Below are 24,389 nucleotides of genomic sequence, written 5' to 3' on the forward strand. Positions count from 1 at the left end.
TAACTTAAATAGAAAATCTTTAGTAATATTTTCCCTCCAAAAGCATTTTATTTTAAAAATTCAATTAAAATAAATCTGTTTTAAATAAAAAAAACCCTGATTTTTAATTTAATTTTTTTTAAAAAAACATTGATTTTTATCCACCCTGGTTGAGGGGGAGGTGTGGTTGGGAGGGGAAGAAGAGGTTTGGGTAGGCTGGGGGGGTAGATAAGGGTGAGGCACAAAGGAAGGGCATTGGTCAGGTATAAGGGGTGGGTCTTCCCACTGCTAACTCTCAGGTGTCCTGTCTGCGCTTCACCTGCAGCAGGAGTAGGGATGGGGGTCTTCCAATTTCAGTTCCCTTCGGTTCTCGGTTTTCCCACTCTTAAATCTGGTTTTCTACATTTTTGCAGCAATCCAGAGGTCAGCAAACTTTTTCAGCAGGTTGCTGATCCACTGTCCCTCAGACCTTGGGGGGGGCGAACAATATTTTAGGGAAAAAATAATAATGGGCGAAATCCTAAACCCCCAAAATAACCCAGAGATGCATTTTAAATAAAAGGACACATTCTACTCATGTGAAAACACGCTGATTCCCGGACCATCTGCAGGCCGGATTTAGAGGGCAATTGGGCCGGATCCCTCATGGGAATTCTGCAGCATTTTAGTGTAATATATGAAAAATAAAAAAAAATTATCCAGTAGCACCTTAGAGACCAACTAAGTTTGTTCTTGGTATAAGATTTCCTGTGCATGCACACTTTTCCAGATACCAACCTTTCAGTGTGGATTTCTCCAAATCAACACATTTTTTTTGTATGCTGTTTTGACTAACACGATCATCATTTCAAGCAATTTCCCCCAGTATAATGCATTTTTGTATGCTACTTTCACTAATACATTCAATTTACATATACATTTGCCTAATAGATGCTTTTTGTAAACTTTGGCTTGTTGGTGAACAGCACTGCAAAATTCAGAGAAGTGCAAATATGAGAAGAATGGGTGTGTTTTGGTTATCACATTGTTTCAGAAAGTGTGAATTTGGCAACTTTGGTTCCAAATATGAGCTGAATTTGCCCCCCTCCCCTCATCCTTTGGAGAACTTCTGACTTGGTGCTCTTTAGTTTCCCAGTATCTCTGATCCATGGAGTTGATTGCAGGTCAGCTTCACACAGAATTACCACATTTTTCGCCCTATAGGACGCACTTTTTCCCCTCCAAAAATGAAGGGGAAATGTGTGTGCGTCTTATGGGGCGAATGCAGGCTTTCACTGAAGCCTGGAGAGCGAGAGGGGTCGGTGCGCACTGACCCCTCTCACTCTCCAGGCTTCAGGAAGCTATCCGCAAACCGTGGGAGAGCTGCGCGACTTTGCACAGCTCTCCCACGGCTTGTGGAGAGCTGCCTGTTCTGGGGGCTGGGGTCGGGGGAAGCTCGGGCTTCCCCCGCCCCAGCCCCACGCCTAGGGGGGAAATATATATTTTTTTCTTTATCCCCCCCCAAAAAAAACTAGGTGTGCCCTATGGGCCGAAAAATACGGTACCTCATTTTTCCGTGTATAAGACGCCCCCATGTATAAGACAAGCCCCAATTTTAAACCTAACTTTTTGGTAAAAAAAAAAACACCTAGTCTTAGACACGGAAAAATACAGTAATTCTTATCGTTAAAATCTCGGTAGATAACAGATAACTGCTACCCATAAAAAGGGGGGAAGGAAATGAGCCCATAGTTAAAAAGCAGAGTGAGAGGGAGGACAGGGAATGACAGCAAGTGTTGTAAAATATAAAGTGGGCAGGGCAGATCTCTTGGCCTTTACATCTCCTGCCAGCCTATAAGGGGAAGTCCTTCTTCACATTGGCAGGGAGGGTCCCATTTGCAATATTCAAGCGGCATTGAAATTGTCCTTCTGCAAAAAAAGGGAAAAAACAAAACACAAATTGGCAAGTAGTTCATTTGTATGGCTTTCAGAAGGGACTAGAGCTGGCAAAATATCACAGCAGATCTTATTAGCTGCTTCCTTGTTAGGTAAGTGGTCTTATTTTTGAATCTTTGCAAAGTGTCTTGTAATGAATTCATTTAGACATGAATGAATGAATAAGCGAATTTAAAATGTGCAAGAACTTGGTTAAGGAGGATATTAAAATGCAAGGCTGCCGTTGACCTTATGTTCTAACCCTAATAGCCTTAGGCCATTTAGCTCAAGGTGGTCTACACAGACTATGCATTTCTTTCTTTTTTATAACAATATTTATTAAGTTTGCCATTTTAACAATCCAATAAAAACCACATTAAAAACATTCCAAATTATAGAACAATCGAACAGTCCATATTTTATGCCAAATTATAAATCTTTGGGTGACTTCCCATGCTCTGGAGGTCGAGGAGTGATGATCTCACGTAGTACTGCATTCCTTAATTAGGCCACATTTCTAATCCACGTTTCCCCCAAATATATGCATTTCTGTACATACAGTTTGGCTGAAGACGTGCATCGCAAAAATTGAGTTTTGAAGGTTAGCTGTGTTTTGGTTCTAGAAGTGTGAAATGGGTGTATCCCCCTTAACATGCACAAGTAATCCAGTTTCGCCAAGGGAGCTTTGATTTGATCCAGAATCGAACAAGCCTCACCTCTTCTTCTTCCGTGTGTCCCTCACTACTCCAGAAAGTGCCTCGCGGAATTCCCTTCTGCCTTTCAAAGTGTGTCTAGAATGAGAGGGCGAATGGGGAGTTTAGCTGGAAGTTCTTCAGACAAGATCCTCTGCAGCCTGGTCGTCATCCTTGTGGGCTTGTTCCTTCTGTCAGGTAAAGGTTTTCCCAGTGCTTCTGTTCATTTACCTACAAATTCAGGAGTACGAGGGCCCGTTCACTATTAATATACTTCTTCTTAATTGTATTTCAGTTCAACAATTACTTTGATAAAATACATTTTTTGTGACATGCAAATGGCCTTAGATACCTATTAGGTCCATAAATTACCATATAACATATACAGTGGTACCTCGGGTTACATATGCTTCAGGTTACTTACGCTTCAGGTTACAGACTCCGCTAACCCAGAAATAGTGCTTCAGGTTAAGAACTTTGCTTCAGGATGAGAACAGAAATCTTGCTCCGGCGGCACAGCGGCAGCAGCGAGAGGCCCCATTAGCTAAAGTGGTGCTTCAGGTTAAGTACAGTTTCAGGTTAAGAACGGACCTCCGGAACAAATTAAGTACTTAACCCAAGGTACCACTGTACAGGCACACCTCATGTTACGTTTGCTTCAGTTTGCCCGTTTTCAGGTTGTGTCCCGCGGCGACCCGGAACTACCGGAAAGGGTTACTTCCGGGTTTCGCTGCTCGCGCATGTGCAGACATGCAAAGTGACATCACGTGCATGCGCAGAAGCGGAGAATCGCAACCCACGCAGATGCAGGTTGCGTTCTTTTCAGGTTGCAAACGGGCCTCCGGAACGGATTCTGTTCGCAACCAGAGGTACCACTCTATTCACCACAAAAAACAGTAACAATTTGTTGTCGACAAAGGACAGCTGGACATATAAAGGGCCCCATTACCTTCAGTAGCTTAGGGCCGCATCAAACCTAAATCCGGCCCTGCCTTGCAGTGTTGTAACCTGCCCTGTGACCTTAGGGTGTCGGGTGGGAAATGAACAAATGAATAGTAGTAGTGATTAATAATAATGAAGAAGGGATCCTGGACTAGATGGACCACAGGGCCAGTGTGGCGTAGTGGTTAAGAGCGGGAGTCTCGTAACCTGGTGAACCGGGTTCGTGTCTCCGCTCCTCCACCTGCAGCTGCTGGGTGACCTTGGGCCAGTCACACTTCTTGGAAGTCTCTCAGCCCCACTCACCTCACAGAGTGTTTGTTGTGGGGGAGGAAGGGAAAGGAGAATGTTAGCCGCTTTGAGACTCCTTCGGGTAGTGATAAAGCGGGATATCAAGTCCAAACTCTTCTTCTTAAGCAACTCCAAGCTTTCTCCCTCCGCGCCTTGCAGCTGCCTCCAAGTGCAGAGGCAGAGCAGAGTCATCCTGGGAAGGAACCATGGAGGGGCTCAATTTCCTCCGTGAATTTGTCCAACCCCCTTTTGAAGCCATCCAAGTTGTTGACCATCACTACCTCCTGGGGGAGGGAATTCCATAATTTAACTCTATGCTCCATGAAGAAGGACTTTGTGGAGGAATAATTATTTTTATGTTTTATTTATTGGATTTATATACCTATACCCTCAGGGCGGTTCCCACAAAAGGATCACAGTATCCCCTTGATCATTTTTGGGGGTGCCCTTTACTGGACCTTTTCCAAGTCCACAAGACCCTTTTTGAGATGAGGCAAACAGAACACAGTACAGTTGTACCTCGGGTTAATAACTTAATTCGTTCCAGAGGTCCGTTCTTATCCTGAAACTGTTCTTAACCTGAGGTACCACTTTAGCTAATGGGGCCTCCTGCCGCCGCCATGCGATTTCTGTTCTCATCCTGAAGCAAAGTTCTTAACCCGGGGTACTATTTCACGGTTAGCTGAGTCTGTAACCTGAAGCGTCTGTAACCCAAGGTACCACTGTACGCAGTATATTCCAAAAGGGGTCACATCATAGATTTGTAAAACAGCATTATGAAAGTGGCAGTCAACCTGTTCATTGAGCCACCTACGATAACCCCAGGGTCTTTTTCCTGGTCCATCACCTCCAATTCAGAGTTTATGTGAAAGCACTTTTTTTGCACTTCAGTCACTACGTTTGTATTGTGCAACATTTTTTTTTTGTTATGCCTTATATTTCAACAGTCACAGATCTCTGTAAAAAATCACTGGCTGCCCCAGAACACACACACACCAGCCAGGTGTGCTCCAGATAGTCTACATATTTTATTTAAAAGGATTTATATAGTGCTTAATCTTAAAAACATCTGAACGGACTGGGGCTGTGCTGACTGGGGCTGGTGCAGGTTTCTGGTCGATGCATTCAGGGCCCCGGCTTAGGGAAGGCTAGGCTATGCAGCTGATGGATTGTTTGAAAAATGTCCTCACTCTCTTCTCTTATTTCTCTTGCTACCCATGTCATGAACAGAAACTGCTTCTCTGAAAGGGAAGCAACTGGTCCTGTCTGGACAGACACAGAAATACCCCTCCTTGGCCGGCCGCGTTGCCCAAGACTTGCACATATTTACCGTGTGCATCTATCTGAACAAGACTAATAAAAGTGTGGGCACTTGGGCGGCCTTTTCTTATGACATCAGGAGTTCCTCCAGGGACCCCAAAGATGTGGAGCTGGCTTTGTTTGCCAATAACTATACCCTGCAAATGTCCCTTTTCGGCACCCTGGTTGATTTGGGGAAAGATATCATGGTCCCCAAGACGCACCAGATGTGCTGTGTGTGGGACGGGAACAAGAGCTTGCTCGAGGTCTTCCATGATGGGGGCAGGATGATGAGCAAAGAGCTCCGTGAGCTCAGACGCAAGCACCTGAAGCCAGGTGGGACTTTTGTGATTGGCTGCCTCCAAAAGAAGCAGGCTGAAGACATCCGCTTCGTGGGCACCTTGCATTATTTCCAAATGTGGAGTTCCGTGCTGGAGGAGCAGCAGATGAAGAAGTGTTCCTCTGGAGATGTTGTTAGCTGGGAAGGCGATTACTGGTCCTTGAACGGCGCAACACTTGAGTCCGACCATCGCCAAGATTGCGGTGAGTATCATGCCAACATAGCCTGTGCAGGAGCCTCCTCCATCTTGCTTGCACCCATCATTATGAACAATACGTTTTCACGCACACACCCCAATGTCTGAGCCTCAGCAGACCCCAAGGCTGCCTGCGCTCACCCAGGTTTCAGTTTCCTCGGAATGAAGGCTGGCGGAGACTATGGTGTCTTTAGGATAAAAAAGGTAAAGGAACCCCTGACAATTAGGTCCAGTCGTGGCTGACTCTGGGGTTGCAGCGCTCATCTCACTTCATTGGCCGAGGGAGCTGGCGTACAGCTTCCGGGTCATGTGGCCAGCATGACTAAGCCGCTTCTGGCGAACCAGAGCAGCACATGGAAACGCCGTTTACCTTCCCGCTGGAGCAGTACCTATGTATCTTCTTGCACTTTGATGTGCTTTCGAACTGCTAGGTTGGCAGGAGCAGGGACCGAGCAACGGGAGCTAACCCCGTCACAGGGATTCGAACCACCAACCATTTGATCAGCAAGTCCTAGGCTCTGTGGTTTAGTCCACAGTGCCACCCGCGTCCGTCTTTAGGGTATATAGTGTTATTTGCCCATATGTACGGGGTGAGCTCCCGTTGATCTGTCCCTGCTCCTGCCACCCTAGCGTTCAAAAGCACGTCAAAGTGCAAGTAGATAAAGAGGTACCGCTCCGGCGGGTAAACGGTGTTTCCATGTGCTGCTCTGTTTCACCAGAAGCGGCTCAGTCATGCTGGCCACATGATCCGGAAGCTGTTTGTGGACAAACGCCAGCTCCCTCGGCCTATAGAGTGAGATGAGCGCCACAACCCCAGAGTCGGCCACGACTGAACTAAATGGTCAGGGGTTCTTTACCTTTACCTTTACAACCTGAACATGGGATGGAAGGGCTCACAGCATTAATCCTACAGCAGATCTTGTTTCCCATTAGATTCCCAGGGAGATCCTCAAGCCACAGCTTTGGGTCCAGCACACAGAGCAAGACAAGCCTTTGTCTCTCCAGCTTCCTGCATCAGCCAAAACTCTCAAGCACAGACTGCTTTGGCCTCTTGTTCCCCATCCTTTGATGGCTGGTAGCATCAGCCAAATGCTTTGTTATCTAGAGGTTTGTCTGCACTGGAGCAGAAGGTAGATTCACACCAGCCTGCCTCCCCATCAGTGTAGAGGAATTTCCCTTCCCATGCCAGCACTATCCCAGATCTTCCACCCCTTAGAATCATATCACAGAACCATAGAATTGTATGGGATCCCAAACACCCTCTAGTCCAACTTTGTGCAATGCAGGAATCACAACTTTATGGGGCGGGTGTGCGTGTGTGTTAATCCTTGGGAAGTCCAAAATAGCCAGGATTTTTTCAAAACCCTAATTGAAGCAGGGTGGGGGGATGAGCCTTGGGACGACACTAGGGTGGGGTGTACGTCACTATGTCAATGGGGAGACAGGCCAGTGCAAACACACCTAACTCCAGTCTGGACAAGTTCTCTGACCAAGCTTTTGAGATCCTGGTTGGAGACAGAGCGGTAAAGCTTTATTTATTAATCTGCCGTGCGAAATCTCTGCTATGGCGTGTGGGAACTTCTGCACAAGCTATAAATTTCCTCCTTTGCCTTTTATGGCTGTTTTTGACAACCTGAAATTTATGAAAAGCTGATAGTACCTGGAACAGATAATGGGGAATGAGGACAAAGGAGGAGAAAAACAAGCAGGTGGCTGAATTTATTGGAGCACATGACTGGCCAGCAGATAAGAGCCCCTCTGAGGCCTTTCTGTTGGGGATGGTGGGAAAAGAAATTCAAGAAAAAGACAAAATCTTATTTCAGTATTCAACAGCAGCGGCCAGAATGCTAATCGCACAAAATTGGAAAAGCACAAACTTACCAACGGTGAGGGATTGGCAATTAAAACTATTTGACTTCATGGAAATGGCAAGAATGACGCAAAGAATTAGAGATCAAAAAAATACAAAGCCAAATAAAGACTGGAGCAAATTTATGACTTATTTTGAAAGTAATTTTAAAAACCTACCAACTATAGCAGGTTTGTTATAAAACTTTCGATGTACAAACAAACAAACAACAACAAAAAAACTAATACCAGCTGTAAAAATAAAACCGTTAAAAGTGGAAACCCGAAATCAGTAGGGAAGGAAGTCAATGTTGTTGTGATTTCCTTTCACCTTTTTCTTTTTCTTTTTCTTTTTTTCTTTTTCTTTTTTCTTTTTTGGAGCCTTTATTCCTTCCAACCCACTTAGTCAACGCGGGAACTATGAGGCTGCACCACTGTCCTTCAATTGTATTGGTTTGTGATCTTTTTTGTTTTTTGTTTGTTCTTTTTTTTTGTTTTTCGTTCATATATGTAAAAGAAACTTAATAAAAAGAATTTTAAAAAAAAGAGCCCCTCTGAGGTCCTGTTGCTGTTCACCGAAAGGCAGCTCTGCCCTTTCATGAGCATCATGGGAAATGGCCCTCAGGGAACTTGTAGGGGGTTCAAGCTGTGGGATTTTATTCTCAACAACTCCCTGCCATAGAAAGCTGTATTCTTGCCCCACACCTATTTAATCTATTTTTGAATGACATGAAACACCTAGGTAAAGGTAAAGGGACCCCTGACCATTAGGTCCAGGCGTGGCCGACTCTGGGGTTGCAGCGCTCATCTCGCTTTACTGGCCGAGGGAGCCGGCATACAGCTTCCGGGTCGTGTGGCCAGCATGACTGAGCCGCTTCTGGCGAACCAGAGCAGTGCACGGAAACACCGTTTACCTTCCCGCTGGAGCAGTATCTATTTATCTACTTGCACTTTGAGGTGCTTTCGAACTGCTAGGTTGGCAGGAGCAGGGACCGAGCAATGGGAGCTCACCCATCGTGGGGATTCGAACCGCCAACCTTCTGATCAGCAAGTCCTAGGCCACCTGCGAAACATCTACCTGTTGTGAATGGCCGCCCTCCTAGGTTAGGACCTAAGGCAGTTTCCATATTTTTATATGCAGATGACACTGTCCTCCTCTCCTGCACCAGAGTCGGGCTCCAGAGATATCTAAAAGCATTCTTTCATTAACCTATTTCTCAAACTCCAAGATCTTGGTATTTTCAAAGAGTTGGATCCATGTGAATGGTGTATTGGTGAACCCTGCCTTTATTCGTATTTATGCATTTCTCAATCTTGTGTTTATTCGTCTCTGTGCATTTCTCCCTCTTTTCAACAGGGTCACGTGACTTTAACTATACATCTTTAGCTCCACCACTGACAAGCAAAGCCCCTGACCCCTCAGTCACAGGTACGTAGCGAATAGAATGGGGTGATCCGGGTTAAAATCTTTCCTCATGGGCAGCTGGCCCTGGACAGGGAACCTGTAGGCCTGCAGGTGTTGGGCTCCAACTCCCATCATCCCCTGCACCCAGCATGGCCAATGGTCAGGGCTGATGGGAGTTGGAGTCCGGCAGCATCTGGAGGACGGTGGGCCCAGTCCCGAGTCCTGCTTTACAGGGAGATAGCAGGACCCTGGCTGGGTCTTCTTACGATTATTTATTTGCTAAATTTATATCCACTTTTTATTTATATCACAAAATACATTATATACCAATTGATTGTAGTAAAATCATCATCATCATCATCATCATCATCTCAAAGCTGTTGAATCATCCAAGGTAGCTAACAAAAATGTATATAATAAATAATAAAATTCTCTTGATAATATTCTCCTCTCATCAGTTATCACAAATTTAAAAATGCCCAGTTTTCTAAGTATATATAATAATATGTACAAGATTTTCACCCTGTTTTAGACCACAAGGACAGGTAGATTCAATTCGGAATATGGCATGTTTCTGAACCTTCCTTCCGAAACAGCTGAAGCCATCAGATTTGAGTGGGTTTTGTAGAGTGGCAGAGATGACATGTATTTCAAGATGTTCATTCCCACTGGAAATGCTGCCCTGGAAACCACAGTTGTAGTTATCAAGGACACCAGTACAGCTTCTACCACATTTCCTATTGGGCCTCCTGAGACTCAGTGAAATCCTGAGCCAACTCTGATGTGGTTGTAACTGTGCCTCTGTCTTCTTTAGCAACAACCTCTAAGTCTGCAGCCACACTTCCGGTTGATGGTCTTCCATGAATCTCTTAGAATCATAGAATCATAGAATCATAGAATCATAGAGTTGGAAGAGACCACAAGGGCCATCGAGTCCAACCCCCTGCCAAGCAGGAAACACCATCAGAGCACTCCTGACATATGGTTGTCAAGCCTCTGCTTAAAGACCTCCAAAGTAGGAGACTCCACCACACTCCTTGGCAGCAAATTCCACTGTCGAACAGCTCTTACTGTCAGGAAGTTCTTCCTAATGTTTAGGTGGAATCTTCTTTCTTGTAGTTTGGATCCATTGCTCCGTGTCCGCTTCTCCGGAGCAGCAGAAAACAACCTTTCTCCCTCCTCTATGTGACATCCTTTTATATATTTGAACATGGCTATCATATCACCCCTTAACCTCCTCTTCTCCAGGCTAAACATGCCCAGCTCCCTTAGCCGTTCCTCATAAGGCATCGTTTCCAGGCCTTTGACCATTTTGGTTGCCCTCCTCTGGACACGTTCCAGTTTGTCAGTGTCCTTCTTGAATTGTGGTGCCCAGAACTGGACACAGTACTCCAGGTGTGGTCTGACCAGAGCAGAATACAGTGGCACTATTACTTCCCTTGATCTAGATGCTATACTCCTATTGATGCAGCCCAGAATTGCATTGGCTTTTTTAGCTGCCGCGTCACACTGTTGGCTCATGTCAAGTTTGTGGTCAACCAAGACTCCTAGATCCTTTTCACGTGTACTGCTCTCAAGCCAGGTGTCACCCATCTTGTATTTGTGCCTCTCATTTTTTTTGCCCAAGTGCAATACTTTACATTTCTCCCTGTTAAAATTCATCTTGTTTATTTTTGCCCAGTTCTCTAATCTGTCAAGGTCGTTTTGAAGTGTGATCCTGTCCTCTGGGGTGTTAGCCACCCCTCCCAGTTTGGTGTCATCTGCAAATTTGATCAGGATGCCCTTGAGTCCATCATCCAAGTCGTTGATAAAGATGTTGAATAAGACCGGGCCCAAGACAGAACCCTGTGGCACCCCACTAGTCACTCTTCTCCAGGATGAAGAGGAACCATTGATGAGCACCCTTTGGGTTCGGTCAGTCAGCCAGTTACAAATCCACTGAGTGGTAGCATAGTCAAGACCGCATTTTACCAGCTTCTTTACAAGAATATCATGGGGCACCTTGTCAAATGCCTTGCTGAAATCAAGGTAGGCTACATCCACTGCGTTCCCTTCATCTACCAGGCTTGTAATTCTGTCAAAAAACGAGATCAGGTTAGTCTGACATGACTTATTTTTCAGAAATCCATGCTGACTATTGGTGATCACAGCATTCCTTTCTAGGTGCTCACAGACTGTTTGCTTAATGATCTGCTCCAGAATCTTCCCTGCTATTGATGTCAGACTGACTGGGCAGTAATTATTTGGGTCCTCTCTTTTCCCCTTTTTGAAAATAGGGACAACATTTGCCCTCCTCCAGTCTGCCGGGACTTCGCCTGTTCTCCAGGAATTCTCAAAGATGACTGCCAGTGGTTCTGAGATCACATCTGCCAGTTCTTTTAATACTCTTGGATGCAGTTCATCTGGCCCTGGAGACTTGAATACATCTAAACTAGCCAAATATTCTTGTACTATCTCCTTAGTTATTCTGGGCTGTGTTTCCTTTGCTGAATCATTTGCTCCAAATTCTTCAGGTCGGGCATTGTTTTCTTTATCGGAGAAGACTGAGGCAAAGAAGGCATTGAGTAGTTCAGCCCTTTCTGTGTCCCCTGTTTGCATTTCACCATCTTCTCATCTGAGTGATCCCATTGTTTCTTTGTTCTTCCTTTTGCTACGAACATACCCATAAAAGCCTTTTTTGTTGCTTTTAACCTCTCTAGCAAGCCTGAGTTCATTCTGTGCTTTAGCTTTTCTGACTTTGTGTCTACACGTGCTGGCTATTTGTTTGAATTCCTCTTTGGTGGTTTCCCCCCTTTTCCATTTTTTGTACACATCCTTTTTTAATCTTAATTCAGTTAAAAGTTCTTTAGATAGCCACCCTGGCTTCTTTAGGCACCTTCCATGTTTCCGTCTCATTGGTATTGCCTGATGTTGTGCTTTTAGTATCTCCCTCTTAACAAACTCCCAGCCATCATGAACTCCCTTTCCTTTTAGTATTGTTGTCCATGGGATCTCACCCAGCACTCTTCTGGGACTGTTCCTTCATGGGCTGGTGTGGAGGACTCCCTGGTCCTGAATGGGGTAACTGTGCCCCTGAAGGACCAGGTGCGCAGCCTGGGAGTCATTTTGGACTCACAGCTGACCATGGAGGCACAGATCAATTCTGTGTCCAGGGCAGCTGTCTACCAGTTCCATCTGGTACGCATGCTGAGATCCTATCTGCCCACAGTCTGTCTCACCAGAGTGGTGCCTGCTCTGGTTATCTCCTGCTTAGACTACTGCAACGCGCTCTACGTGGGGCTACCTTTGAAGGTGACTCGGAAACTACAACTAATCCAGAAAGCAGCAGCTAGACTGGTGACTGGGAGTGGCCGTCAAGACCACATAACACCGGTCCTCAAAGACCAACATTGGCTGCCAGTACATTTCCGAGCACAATTCAAAGTGTTGGTGCTGACCTTTAAAGCGCTAAATGGCCTCTGTCCTGGCCTCTGTCCTGTATACCTGAAGGAGCATCTTCACCCCCATTGTTCAGCCTGGACACTGAGGTCCAGCTCTGAGGGCCTTCTGGTGGTTCCCTCCCTGCGAGAAGTGAGGTTACAGCGAACCAGGCAGAGGGCCTTCTCGGTAGTGGCGCCTGCCCTGTGGAACACCCTCCCATCAGATGTCAAGGAAATAAGCAACTATCCTACTTTTAAAAGACATCTGAAAGCAGCCCTGTTTAGGGACGCTTTTAATGTTTAATGCTGTATTGTGTTTTTAATATTCGATTGGGAGCCACCCAGTGGCTGGGAAAACCTAGCCAGATGGGTAGGGTAGAAATAATAAATTATTATTACAGTGGTACCTCTGGTTAAGTACTTAATTCATTCCAGAGGTCTGTTCTTAACCTGAAACTGTTCTTAACCTGAGGCACCACTTTAGCTAATGGGGCCTCCCACTGCTGCTGTGCTGCCGCCGGAGCACAATTTCTGTTCTCATCCTGAAGCAAAGTTCTTAACCCGAGGAGAGCCAGTGTGGTGTAGTGGTTAAGAGTGGTAGTCACGTAATCTGGGTAACCGGGTTCGCTTCCCCGCTCCTCCACATGCAGCTGCTGGGTGACCTTGGGCCAGTCACACTTCTCTGAAGTCTCTCAGCCCCACTCACCTCACAGAGTGTTTGTTGTGGGGGAGGAAGGGAAAGGAGATTGTTAGCCGCTTTGAGACTCCTGAAGGGGAGTGAAAGGCGGGATATCAAATCCAAACTCTTCTTCTTCTACTATTTCTGGGTTAGCGGAGTCTGTAACCTGAAGCGTCTGTAACCTGAAGTACCACTGTATTATTGTAATTTTATAAAACCAAATGGACAGTGTCTCCTTCCAGGTCTGATGAAGCCACACCCAAAGCAGAACCTACAGCATCAACAGCTGATGGAGTTCCTTCTAGCTCTTATGTGAAAATACCAACCTCTGACAGAGATGGAACAACACATCGACAGGAGTTGACTGCATCCACCTCTCGACCCGATGGAGCTACCCCTCCAGGCGTCGCAACTCAACCCACCTGGTACATGCCAACTTCTCATTATGCTGAGACAGCTCCCAAAAGCACCTGGACTGTGCCCTCCTCCAAACCTACCCAGGTTTCTTCAACCTCTAGATACGATGGGACGACACATCAGGCTTCTGAAACCGTATCTGTTCCTCATCTTACCAATACAAAACTTATCACTGAATCGAAAGCATCAACCATCGATAAAGATGCCAAGACCACGCTGGAGACTTCTTGGTCTACACCAGCACCCACAGGAGCCATGCCAGTTCCAGGTAATAGATGGGATTTCCATTAAAACTTAATGTGGAAGCAAGATATTAAGTTTACTGCCTGTTACACAATTCGAGAAAGCCAGAAGAAGATGATGTACAGGTGGTATATGACTCCCGTCAGACTAGTCAAAATATACAAATTAAAATCAAAATAAAAAAATTCCTTCCAGTAGCACCTTAAAGACCAACTAAGTTAGTTCTTGGTATGAGCTTTCGTGTGCATGCACACTTCTTCAGATACAAAGTTATCCGAAGAAGTGTGCATGCACATGAAAGCTCATACCAAGAACTAACTTAGTTGGTCTTTAAGGTGCTACTGGAAGGAATTTTTTTATTTTGACTATGGCAGACCAACACGGCTACCTATCTACTAAATTAAAATCAAGTAAGTGTTGGAGATGTCATGAGGAAGAGGGAACAATGTATCGTGTGGGGGGATGAGGGAAAATTAAAAAATTCTGGAGCAATATTCATGAAGAATTAAAAAAAGATGTCTAAAACATCATTTGAGGAAAAACCAGAAGCGTTTCTATTAGGCTTAGTTTCAAAGGACATCCCTAGTGACAATAAAAAAGTGTTTTTATATGCTACAGCCGCTGCCAGATTGCTAATAGCTAAAAATTGGAAAGGGGACAAGATTCCATCAGTAGCAGAGTGGCAGTACAAGCTTTGTGAATTCACTAAATTGGCCAAAATGACAGCAGCGATTAGATTCCAATCAAATCAGAAATTAGGAAAAGAAGGGGAATGTGTGGAAGAATACATGACAAAACATTGTTCCAAAACAAATTTATTGATATGCATTGACTGAAGTTTGTAAAGTTAAGGTTAAAAGATGAAAAGGGATTAATGGGGAATATGTAAATAACTTTTTTTAACGCAATATTAAAGGAATGAAAAACAATGGAAGCTGAGCACAGGTGGAGGGAAGTCACAACGGAAAATAGATGGTAGATGGTAGATGATAGATGATAGATGATAGATAGATAGATAGATAGATAGATAGATAGATAGATAGACAGATAGATAGATATAGTATGTATTGCAAAGAATGATTAAGGATGTAATTGAATGTAATATTGCAAAATAAATTGGGGGGGGGAGGAGAAAACTAAAATAAAACTTAATGTGGGTAAACTCAGCTCATGCTACCAAAAACCCCTCACAGTCCAACAGAAAATTTTTCCTTATCTGCACTGAAGTGATAATTTTTTTTGCAACCTTCTCAGTGGCAAAAGGAGAAAAGATTCCTTAAGCAGAATAATAGTATTAATGGCTACCCCATAACAGGGGTCTTGGCACTTAAAGGTAAACATAAAGGAACCTGTCACGAACGACTCTGGGGTTGCGGCAATCATCCTGCTTTACTGGCCGAGGGAGCCGCCGTACAGCTTCCAGATCAGGGGGCCAGCATGACTAAGCCACTTCTGGCGAAACCAGAGCAGCACATGAAGCGGTACCTATTTATCTACTTGCACTTTGATGTGCTTTCGAACTGCTAGATGGGCAGGAGCTGGCGTCACTGGGATCGATCGGCAAGCCCTAGGCTCAGTGGTTTAGACCACAGCGCCACCCACATCCCATGGCACTTAACCAGCACTTAACGCTGCTATTGTCTTTTGCTAATTAACATACAGCTGGAGGAGGGACTGCCCTCCTCTTCATATCTAAAGCTGAATGTCCCACCTTTTGTCAAAGTAATGAGTCTGCCATCACCTGTGATGATGCCTCTCTAAGCCAAGCTCCTGGGAAAACAGGCTTGAATATTTTACTGATTTCAGAAATTATGGGGAGAACCTGGCATCCAGGAATTTTAGGGGATCCTTGCCAACTGCCAACCCCCAACACTACAAAATATTTTGGAGACCTTTCCAGGAGAGTTCTTTGTAGCAGGAGAATTAATACATCATTCCGCTCCGCACAATCACAGTCAGCCATTAGCAATGCAGTAAGCCGCACGTTAGAAGAAGCGAATATGGAGGTTCTCCTATTATTTGGAGATGATTAATGTGTACAAGCAGATCAATGGTGACAGCAGCCACGAAATTAAGAGACGCCTGCTTCTTGGGAGGAAAGCAATGACAAACCTAGACAGCATCTTAAAAAGCAGAGACATCACCTTGCCGATAAAGTTCCGTATAATTAAAGCTATGGTTTTCCCAGTAGTGATGTATGGAAGTGAGAGCTGGACCATAAAGAAGGCTGGTTGCTGAAGAATTGATGCAGATGTAATTATCCTTCCTCTCTTGTTGCAGTAACGTTCTATAACATCCAGATGAACTTCTCTGTGTTCTCCAATCCTCCAGAGACATTTGATTACTACGATGTTAAGAAGCTCTCAACAAACTGGGTGAGTACTAATTCTTCTCTTGCCCATCCCTGGTTTACATGTTAGCAGATTATAATCAATTCCACCATACAGAAAGTGGAGCACAAAGTCAACCCAAACTATGTTGTTGTTTAGTCGTTTAGTCGTGTCCGACTCTTCGTGACTCCATGGACCAGAACACACCAGGCACTCCTGTCTTCCACTGCCTCCCGCAGTTTGGTCAAACTCATGCTGGTAGCTTCGAGAACACTGTCCAACCACCTAGTCCTCTGTCGTCCCCTTCTCCTTGTGCCCTCCATCTTTCCCAACATCAGGGTCTTTTCCAGGGAGTCTTCTCTTCTCATGAGGTGGCCAAAGTATTGGAGCCTCAGCTTCACAATCTGTCCTTCCAGTGAGCACTCAGGGCTGATCTCCTTAAGAATGGATAGGTTTGATCTTCTTGCAGTCCATGGGACCCTCAAGAGTCTCCTCCAGCACCATAATTCAAAAGCATCAATTCTTCGGCGATCAGCCTTCTTTATGGTACAGCTCTCACTTCCATAACCCAAACTATAGGCCTCTGGTTTTCATCTAGGACTGAGCTATTACCCTGGTGGGATGGCTTCCACTTGCCCAATAGAATTTCCTTTGCCTCTATTCCCCGGGCGACCCTGCAGGCCTGCCCCCCCATTTGGTTTAGGGGTTCCCTCAACCCACTGGAGCAGATTTGGGGCAGGCAGGGGACACACATAGGGGGAGGAGAGTGAGAGAAAGCTACATTCTGCAAGTAGAAGACTTAATTACAGAACAGCATTTGCCAGGTATGTGCACCACTATGTGTGAATGCTTAGGAGTCTGTTCTGGAGTGGGGGTATTCATTCCTAGTTGTGGGGCAAGCTCAAGGGATTAGCAGCAATAAGCTCTTTTAAGGCAGCTACTACCGCAATGTTTAATGGTTGGCTTTTCACAGAGGATCACTATCGTTAGACAAAATGCTGAACAATTTTTACCCAGGGAAGCAAACTATATATATATATATATATATATATATATATATATATATATATATATATATAATGATATTTATTAGAAGTTTAAAAATTACAGAAAAAAGAAAAAAAAGAAAAACAAAAAAATTGACAAAACATACATTACAATACATAAAAGGAAAAGCATAAAAAACAACACAACAGTACAGCAAAAAAACAATAACATTAAAACACACATCCAATGTTCCATATCTTTGTCTTTCATTTACTTGTTTCATCGACCTCCTCACACCTCCCTTTTTGCATTCTAATTTAATTAATTGTTTCAGCAAATTCTTTCCATCTTTCTCAATTTTTGTTATATAATTTATCTTAATGATCTAACCTATTAATTAACTCAACAAATCCTTTCCATCTTTCACTATATTCTGTCATTCAATTTACCTTAATTTATTTAACCTTATCTTAACATAAAAAAACTTAAAACTTAATACTTATTTGTACATAACTCCTTATATCATTTCTACTAAAGCCAAATAGTTTCATTCCAACATTTTTCCTAATACTCGTTAATTTTACACTAATTCTCAAAATAATTTTTTTAAAACTTTCTTCCAATCTTTATCCAACATCTCTTCTTCCTGGTCTCGGGTTTTGTCAGTCCTTCTTGTCCATTCCATCTAGTCCATCAACCTGGTGATCTTATGTCCGAGGCTCTTAAGTCTTTTGCATGTCCCTTCTGCAGATCTTCTTCTTGTTTATACCTGCACTTTACTTTTTTCTTTTGTTGATCTTTTTCTTAATTTCTTTCCTTTCTCATTGGGGGGTAGGTCTCGGGAGGACTCCAATCCAAAAATATCTCCATCTCCCCTCAGCAGATCAGCCCATTCCCCACAGTCCCATTCCCAACAGTCAACACTGTAATCCAGAAAGTATTTAAAAGCATGTTTCAAAGCCCTTCCAAAATTAAGAGCCCTCACAACTCCAGACCCGCTCTGGTCCACTCCAGATTCAAACTTCAAGAATAGCGGCTTATGCTCCTGCAAGGCCTCGAGTCTCTCCATTTGTGTTACTTGAGGTTCAACAGCAACCTCCTCCATTATCTTCTGCACTTGCACTTGCCCTGTCAAAACAGGTTCCTGGGTTGGTTCCTGAATGGTTTCTATATGGATATTCGCCGTTTGTCCAAAGTTTTTAACTGCAACAGTCATCAAATCCATCTACTCATGCATCTGCTCCAGCAAAGCGCTTGTCTTGCAAAAAGCAAGCACCAAAACTTCTTCTAAACACATTTTTATTCAAGGTCAGAGTCTGGTCTCACGATCCTAATCTTCACAGCTGTGAAATCCCCAGATCGACTCCAGCAACAATTTAACAAGCTCCCTCTAGAGGAGACAATTTCTATTTGTGTCCATCTTTTGAAAGCAGGACCAACAAAAGAAAATTACTTTCATTTTTCAAATATTTTGTTTCTTTTGAATGCAAGAGGCAACATTGGAATCAATTTGTTTCTCTTTTTTAACTATCTGTCAAAAGACGTTCCATTCACAGTCAATGAACTTCCCCATAAATTTCTGTCTCTGACACCCCGTTCCCAGGTTTGAGACGGTGGAAATTTATCTTTCTTTACTCTCTCTCCTGCAGGCTTGAACAGTCACAAATTCACCCCCTTTTCTCCTGCTTCCAAGAGGGGTTTTGGTGGTAATAACTGAAGGAAATTTAGACCTTTATATACGACTTTCCAGACTTTAGCTTGCAAAGTTTTTGCTTCAATCTATTTACCAAAATGGGAGGCGGACTTCCTGTTTAGAACCTTCCCGCTTCAGTGCCAAATTAAAATGTTTCTTAATCCAATTTTCCGTTCTACTCATGGGTACTTGTTTAGAGTCCAATTGTCCACAGGAAAAAGTCAGCGCTCTCCGGCAACGGCTGTGTGGCTTCACTCCGTAAAAGTAGCGGTTGATTCAAAACACCGCGCCACTCACCCCGCGTCGCTTCGGATACCCGAAAAAGGGTTTCCCTGCCAGTAAGGGAGGCGCTTCTGGTGTCAGCCGAATCCCACGTTCCCAGGCTTCCTCCGCCTGGGATTTTTAAAGGGTCTCCGCCTTCGCCGCGGCGGCAAGACCCGATTTTCACGGAGCGAGTTCCTCTCGGTCACAGGAACTCCGCCATTGCCGATGGCGCTAACCCGGAAGTCTTCCAGGGAAGCAAACTATAGTTAACTTTTTCTCTCCCCTACAGTTGATGAGTTTATCCCATGATTACCATGATTATAAATTTGTTGTTACAAACCATAACATCAAGGCAAACGCTCGGTGAGTATTTTATCTGTCTGTTTGGTTGTTTTGCTTTCTGCCACTCTTATCAAATGTAGGAATAGGTGGTTAGCAATAATGCATTTAAAACCAGACCAAAAACTCACATTACTAAGGAGCAGCAGTATGGACTACTCAGTACTATATTCCAGGGAGGGGGATCAAACCCCCCACTCAGCCCTGAAGCTCACTGGGCGACCTTGGGGCCCCCTCGCTGTCTCTCAGCAGTCTAACCTACCTCTCAGGGTTGCTGTGAGGGTAAGAATATGCCACATATATCAGTCAAGTTCAGGATGGGGAGGAGGGCAGTGTTTCCATGGAGATCACTCATTTAAGATGGAACCGACTCTTTTAAGATGCAGGTGTTCGGTGCTTAGTTGAGCAGCTAAGGTCATTGCCAGGGGTCAGCAAACTTTTTCAGCAGGGGGCCGGTCCGCTGTCCCTCAGACCTTGTGGGGAGCCAAACTATATTTTTTGGGGGGAGGGGGATGATGCGGGAGCACCAGAAGCCCCGGTGGCTGCTTACCTGTGTCTTGCGAGTGGCAGGGGCTGGCAGCGAAGGGACGATGAGCGGTGTGTGAAAGGGCTCTGGAGAGGGGCTGCTTAAAATGGCGGCTGCTGGAGCGCTGCTGCTGCTGGCACCAACAGAGCCCAGCCCCCTTCCTCCTCTAGGCAGGGTGGGGAGAAGCCAGGAGGAGGGAGGGAGGAGCCGCTGCCGCCACCGCCAAAGGAGGGAGAGGGAAAGAATGAGTGCACTGGCGATCCACGCGGTGATTCCCGGACCATCCGCAGGCTTGATCCAGAAGGCAATTGGGCCTGATCCGGCCTTAGTCTGCTGACCCATGGTCATTGCCTTCACAAAGGGACTAGTTTGGCTGCTCCACCAGGTTCCCTCATACAGTGGTACCTCGGGTTAAGTACCTCGGGTTAAGACCTCGTTCCGGAGGTCCGTTCTTAACCTGAAACTGTTCTTAACCTGAAGCACTACTTTAGCTAATGGGGCCTCCTGCTGCCACCGCGCTGCCGGAGCACGATTTCTGTTCTCATCCTGAAGCAAAGTTCTTAACCCGAGGTAATATTTCTGGGTTAGCGGAGTCTGTAACCTGAAGCATCTGTAACCCAAGGTACCACTGTACACCCTAGCCTCACAGATATAGATCACATGTTTTGCAAGGAATCCAGGGTTTCATCCAGACTGGACCCCCCCCCGCCAGCCCATAATACTATGCAGGGTTGCTGAGCGTCCTCCCCTCCCATATTGATGTTTGCCTCCCCCCCCCGTTTCTGTCTGTTCTGTTCCCCCCACCCTCACTGCTTTTTGATCCAGAGTCCCTATTCCACAAAGGAGGGAGCGCATGAAAACTGGGGTATGTATGCATTTTATGCACCATAGTTTGCACAAAGCCTCTTCCCCTTTCTCCTTCTTACGTAAAATAGTCACTTGGGTGTTGTTTTCCTCTTTTCTTCAATCTTTTTGCATCTCATGCTTTTAGGAAATTAGTTCTCACGGAGTTCTGGCGCCTGAAGGGGGGATTGCCATGGCAGCAGTAAAGGATGCGCCATGGCAACTGGTTTGAGGAGGTTTAATGGTAAACATGTCTTGCTTTTGTACATGATGCAAAGATAAACAACGGTGGCCTATAATCTTTTACGCAACTGGTCCAGAACAATTCAGCCTGTCTTTAATTCCCTGCCACTTCCATTGCCATCAACTATGGGCCATCAGTCGCCAGAACGGATACATGATGCTTCCTCATACTGCTGCTTTCCAGGTGTTTGGAACTATAACTCCCATCAGCCCCAGCCAGAGTGGACAATGGCAAGGCATCATGGGAGTTGCAAAGGCCATCTTAAACCTACTCGGACTTGTAACTACCGTATTTTTCGCTCTATAAGATGCACTTTTCCCCTCCTAAAAAGTAAGGGGAAATGTGTGTGCGTCTTATGGAGCGAATGCAGGCTGTGCAGCTATCCCTGAAGCCAGGGGAGCGAGAGGGATCGGTGCGCACTGATCCCTCTTGCTGTTCTGGCTTCAGGGATAGCCATGCGAAGCCTCTTCAGGGCAACGGGACGAACACTCCCCCTGCCCTGAAGAGGCTTGGCATGGCTATTCCAGAAGCCAGAACAGCAAGAGGGTTTGCTGCTTTTGCTGCACAGCGATCCCTCTTGCGGTTTGGACTTCGCTTTGCTGGAGAGGCGCTGCGCAGCTTTCCCTCTCTGCACAGCGCCACTTCAGCAAAGCGGGAGGAGAAATGGAGCCCCTTCCATTTCTCCTCCCACTTTGCTGGAGAGGTGCTGCACAGAGAGAGAGAGAGAGAATTGTTTTTCCTTGTTCTCCTCTAAAACTAGGTGCGTCTTATGGTCTGGTGCGTCTTATGGGGCAAAAAATATGGTTATTTTGCAAGTCATGTGGTTACTACCAAGAGTAGCAGCGCTGCCTTTCTTTTCAGTAACATCTGCCTACCTAGAGAAGTTGGGTGGTGTGATGTCATCACGCTCAGAATTCCCTTGCCTACCAATGATGAGGAAGGTGTGTGTGTGTGTGTGTGTGTGTGTGTGTGCGTGTGCGTGTCAAGGCAAGGCACCTCTGAGCACGATGATGTCGTGCCAGGTATTTTCGGAGATACAAGATGGACCATTTTTCTCTCCTCCCACAGTCAAGCAGCAGACCATACTCTCTGAATAATGCTTGGTTCCCACTGGGTTGTTATGGAATATTGCCTCCTCCCTTTTAGGGTTCCCCCCACATATACCTTTTGTGCTTCTGCATACTTTGAAGTTCTCCCAAGCCTGCTGAAAGCTTGTGTGTGAGTGATGCCTTTCCGTCAGAAATCCGTACGCTGAGAATTAGTTGAGTGGTTAAGAGCGTTCTTGCATCCATTGTAATGTCTGCTTTGGAGCTTACTGGAAACTGTCTTCTTGGTTTCCTGTGGAATTTAAGCATGCATAATATTCTCTGGCCTACATCTCAAATATTGGAAATATTATTGTGCTCACTCCAGTCTCTTGAGTGGTGAGAGACTTCGGGGATGCCTGCGCCTTTTCAGAATTTGTTTACTTACAATGAAGGGCATTGGAGATTGTGGTGTTTTTAAGATATATGGTTTAATCTCCACCTATATACAAACTGACTGTAGAATGGAGGGGCTCACAGCATTAACACCCCAACAGATCTTGGTTTTGCATTAGGTTTCCAGGGAAGCCCCTAATCCAGCTTTGGGTCAGCACACAGTAATACAAGCCCCTGTATATCCCGCTTCCAGCATCAGCCAAAACTCACAAACACCTATTCTCCATCCTAGGATGATGTGGCATCCTGCCTGTTGTCTTTATGCCTGCCTCCATTTGTCTCTATGGCAACAGAGCAGCCTCTTTGGACATGTCAATGGTGGTACTTAACTAGACAGCTAAAGTCATTATCTTACAAAGAAGCTGGTCTGACCGGTTCAGCGGCCTTTTCTGCTAGATTCTAAACTAGAGTAGCAGGCCCTGAAGGAATCCACAGATATAATCCAGACTGACCCCTGGCCCCAATCTTGTAACAATATAAATGGTTTTGGTTTGCTTCGTAGAATCTCCCTTTCCCATCCTCAGGTACATCCATTTTTCAGAACTGGTTGTTCCTCCCCCCCAACCCCCAAAGTCACCCTTTTGAGATTTCCTGTATCCAAGGAACCTGAAATTGCTTTAAATTGCTCCAAATGTTCCAGGAGAGCTGAGTGACTTTCAGTTTTTCCTCATCACAGAGTGAAAATTCTGCAGAAGGCAATTATCAGAGCATTTAATAGTCAAACTAAGGGACTACTCAAAATGCCGTGTGATGTCAGAAAAACATGGTGTCGTGCCAAAGGCATTCATGGCACACAGGGGGCAATTGACGTTAGAATATTTCATTGCCACAAGTATGAGCTAATCAGCTGTCTTTCTTCTGCTAAATCATCCTGATTGAGCTTTCGCACTTAAGATATCATTCCTTAGTAATCGCCTCTTTTTGAAATATTTTTTTTTTACTTTGCATATTGTGAATTGAAGAGAGGTGAGAAGCAGGCTCCTGAAAGGTAGGCTGTTCATTTTCCTCAAGTAGTTGTTTCTGTACTTTCTGCCTCCGGAAAGTGATTTGCACATTTACTGCGCTCATGCTGCAGAATCTACATGCACATTGCTGAGGATTCTGGGATATGTTGCCACAGGCCTCACCATTAACCCATGTAATGTCAGGCGCTTAGAACGTGCCACAAATGCTTCCAGGAAGTGGCATGTTGATGAAGAGCGGGTGGTTTAATAATAATAATAATAATAATAATAATAATAATAATAATAATAATAAATTTTATTTATACCCCGCCCTCCCGGCCAGAGCCGGGCTCAGGGCAGCTAACACCAATAAAATCACAGTAAAAACATAATAGGGGAAAAAGAGAAAAGGGGGGGGGATTAAAATACATGTTAAAATGCAATTTAAAATGCAGCCTCATTTTAAAATACCGTAGCCGATAAATCAAGACCATAAGGGGAGGGAAATATAAGGGTCAGACTGAGTCCAAACCAAGGCCAAGCGGAACAGCTCTGTCTTGCAAGCCCTGTGGAAAGATGTCAAGTCCCTCAGGGCCCTAGTCTCTTGTGACAGAGCATTCTACCAAGTTGGGGCCAGTACTGAAAAGGCCCTGGCTCTAGTTGAGACCAATCTAACCACCTTGCGACCTGGGACCTCCAAAATGTTGTCATTTGTGGACCTTAAGGTCCTCTGCGGGTCACCCCTTCTTACACAGGAGATCTAGGCCAGTGGCAGAGGGTCAGGAAGGCTAGAAGCAGTTGCTACTCAAAAGCAGGCAGCTGTCATGAAAGGGGCAGCCAAAATGATCAAGGAGATGGAGCGCCTTCCCCATGGGAAATGGTTGCAGAGTTTGGCGCTTCTTAGAGAAAAGGGGTGGCATCAAAGGCAATTATAAAACGTCGCATGGTGCACAAACAGTGGACAGAGAAAAGCTTTTCTCTCTCATAACATTGGAAGTCGTGGGACCATCCAATGAAGAGGAACATTGGCAGATTCGGGACAGACGAAAGTAAGGCTTTCTTCACACAGGGCATCAT

General features: G+C 45.1%; 2 protein-coding genes across 2 annotated transcripts in view; both read left to right on the plus strand.

Moving 5' to 3' along the window:
- Positions 1-2,414: 2,414 nt before the first annotated feature.
- Positions 2,415-18,633, plus strand: LOC309527536 (uncharacterized protein; the record flags this gene model as incomplete). The annotated part of the gene is made up of 6 exons (XM_082214362.1): positions 2,415-2,783; positions 5,046-5,657; positions 8,856-8,927; positions 13,231-13,686; positions 15,942-16,036; positions 18,628-18,633. The coding sequence occupies exons 1-6, from the start codon at positions 2,690-2,692 to the stop codon at positions 18,631-18,633; spliced, it is 1,335 nt and encodes a 444-aa protein (XP_082070488.1). The 5' UTR covers positions 2,415-2,689.
- A 4,648-nt stretch (positions 18,634-23,281) lies between these two features.
- The window catches only part of LOC309524703 (adhesion G-protein coupled receptor G4-like), a 36,336-nt gene continuing 35,228 nt past the window's right edge, over positions 23,282-24,389 (plus strand). Inside the window, exon 1 of the mRNA XM_082209618.1 lies at positions 23,282-23,356. The gene's annotated coding sequence lies outside the window, so the exon portion shown is untranslated. The remainder of the gene's footprint in view (positions 23,357-24,389) is intronic.

This window comes from Podarcis vaucheri (assembly GCF_965113315.1).
Source record: "Podarcis vaucheri genome assembly, chromosome: 2".
Classification (NCBI taxonomy): Eukaryota; Metazoa; Chordata; class Lepidosauria; order Squamata; family Lacertidae; genus Podarcis; species Podarcis vaucheri.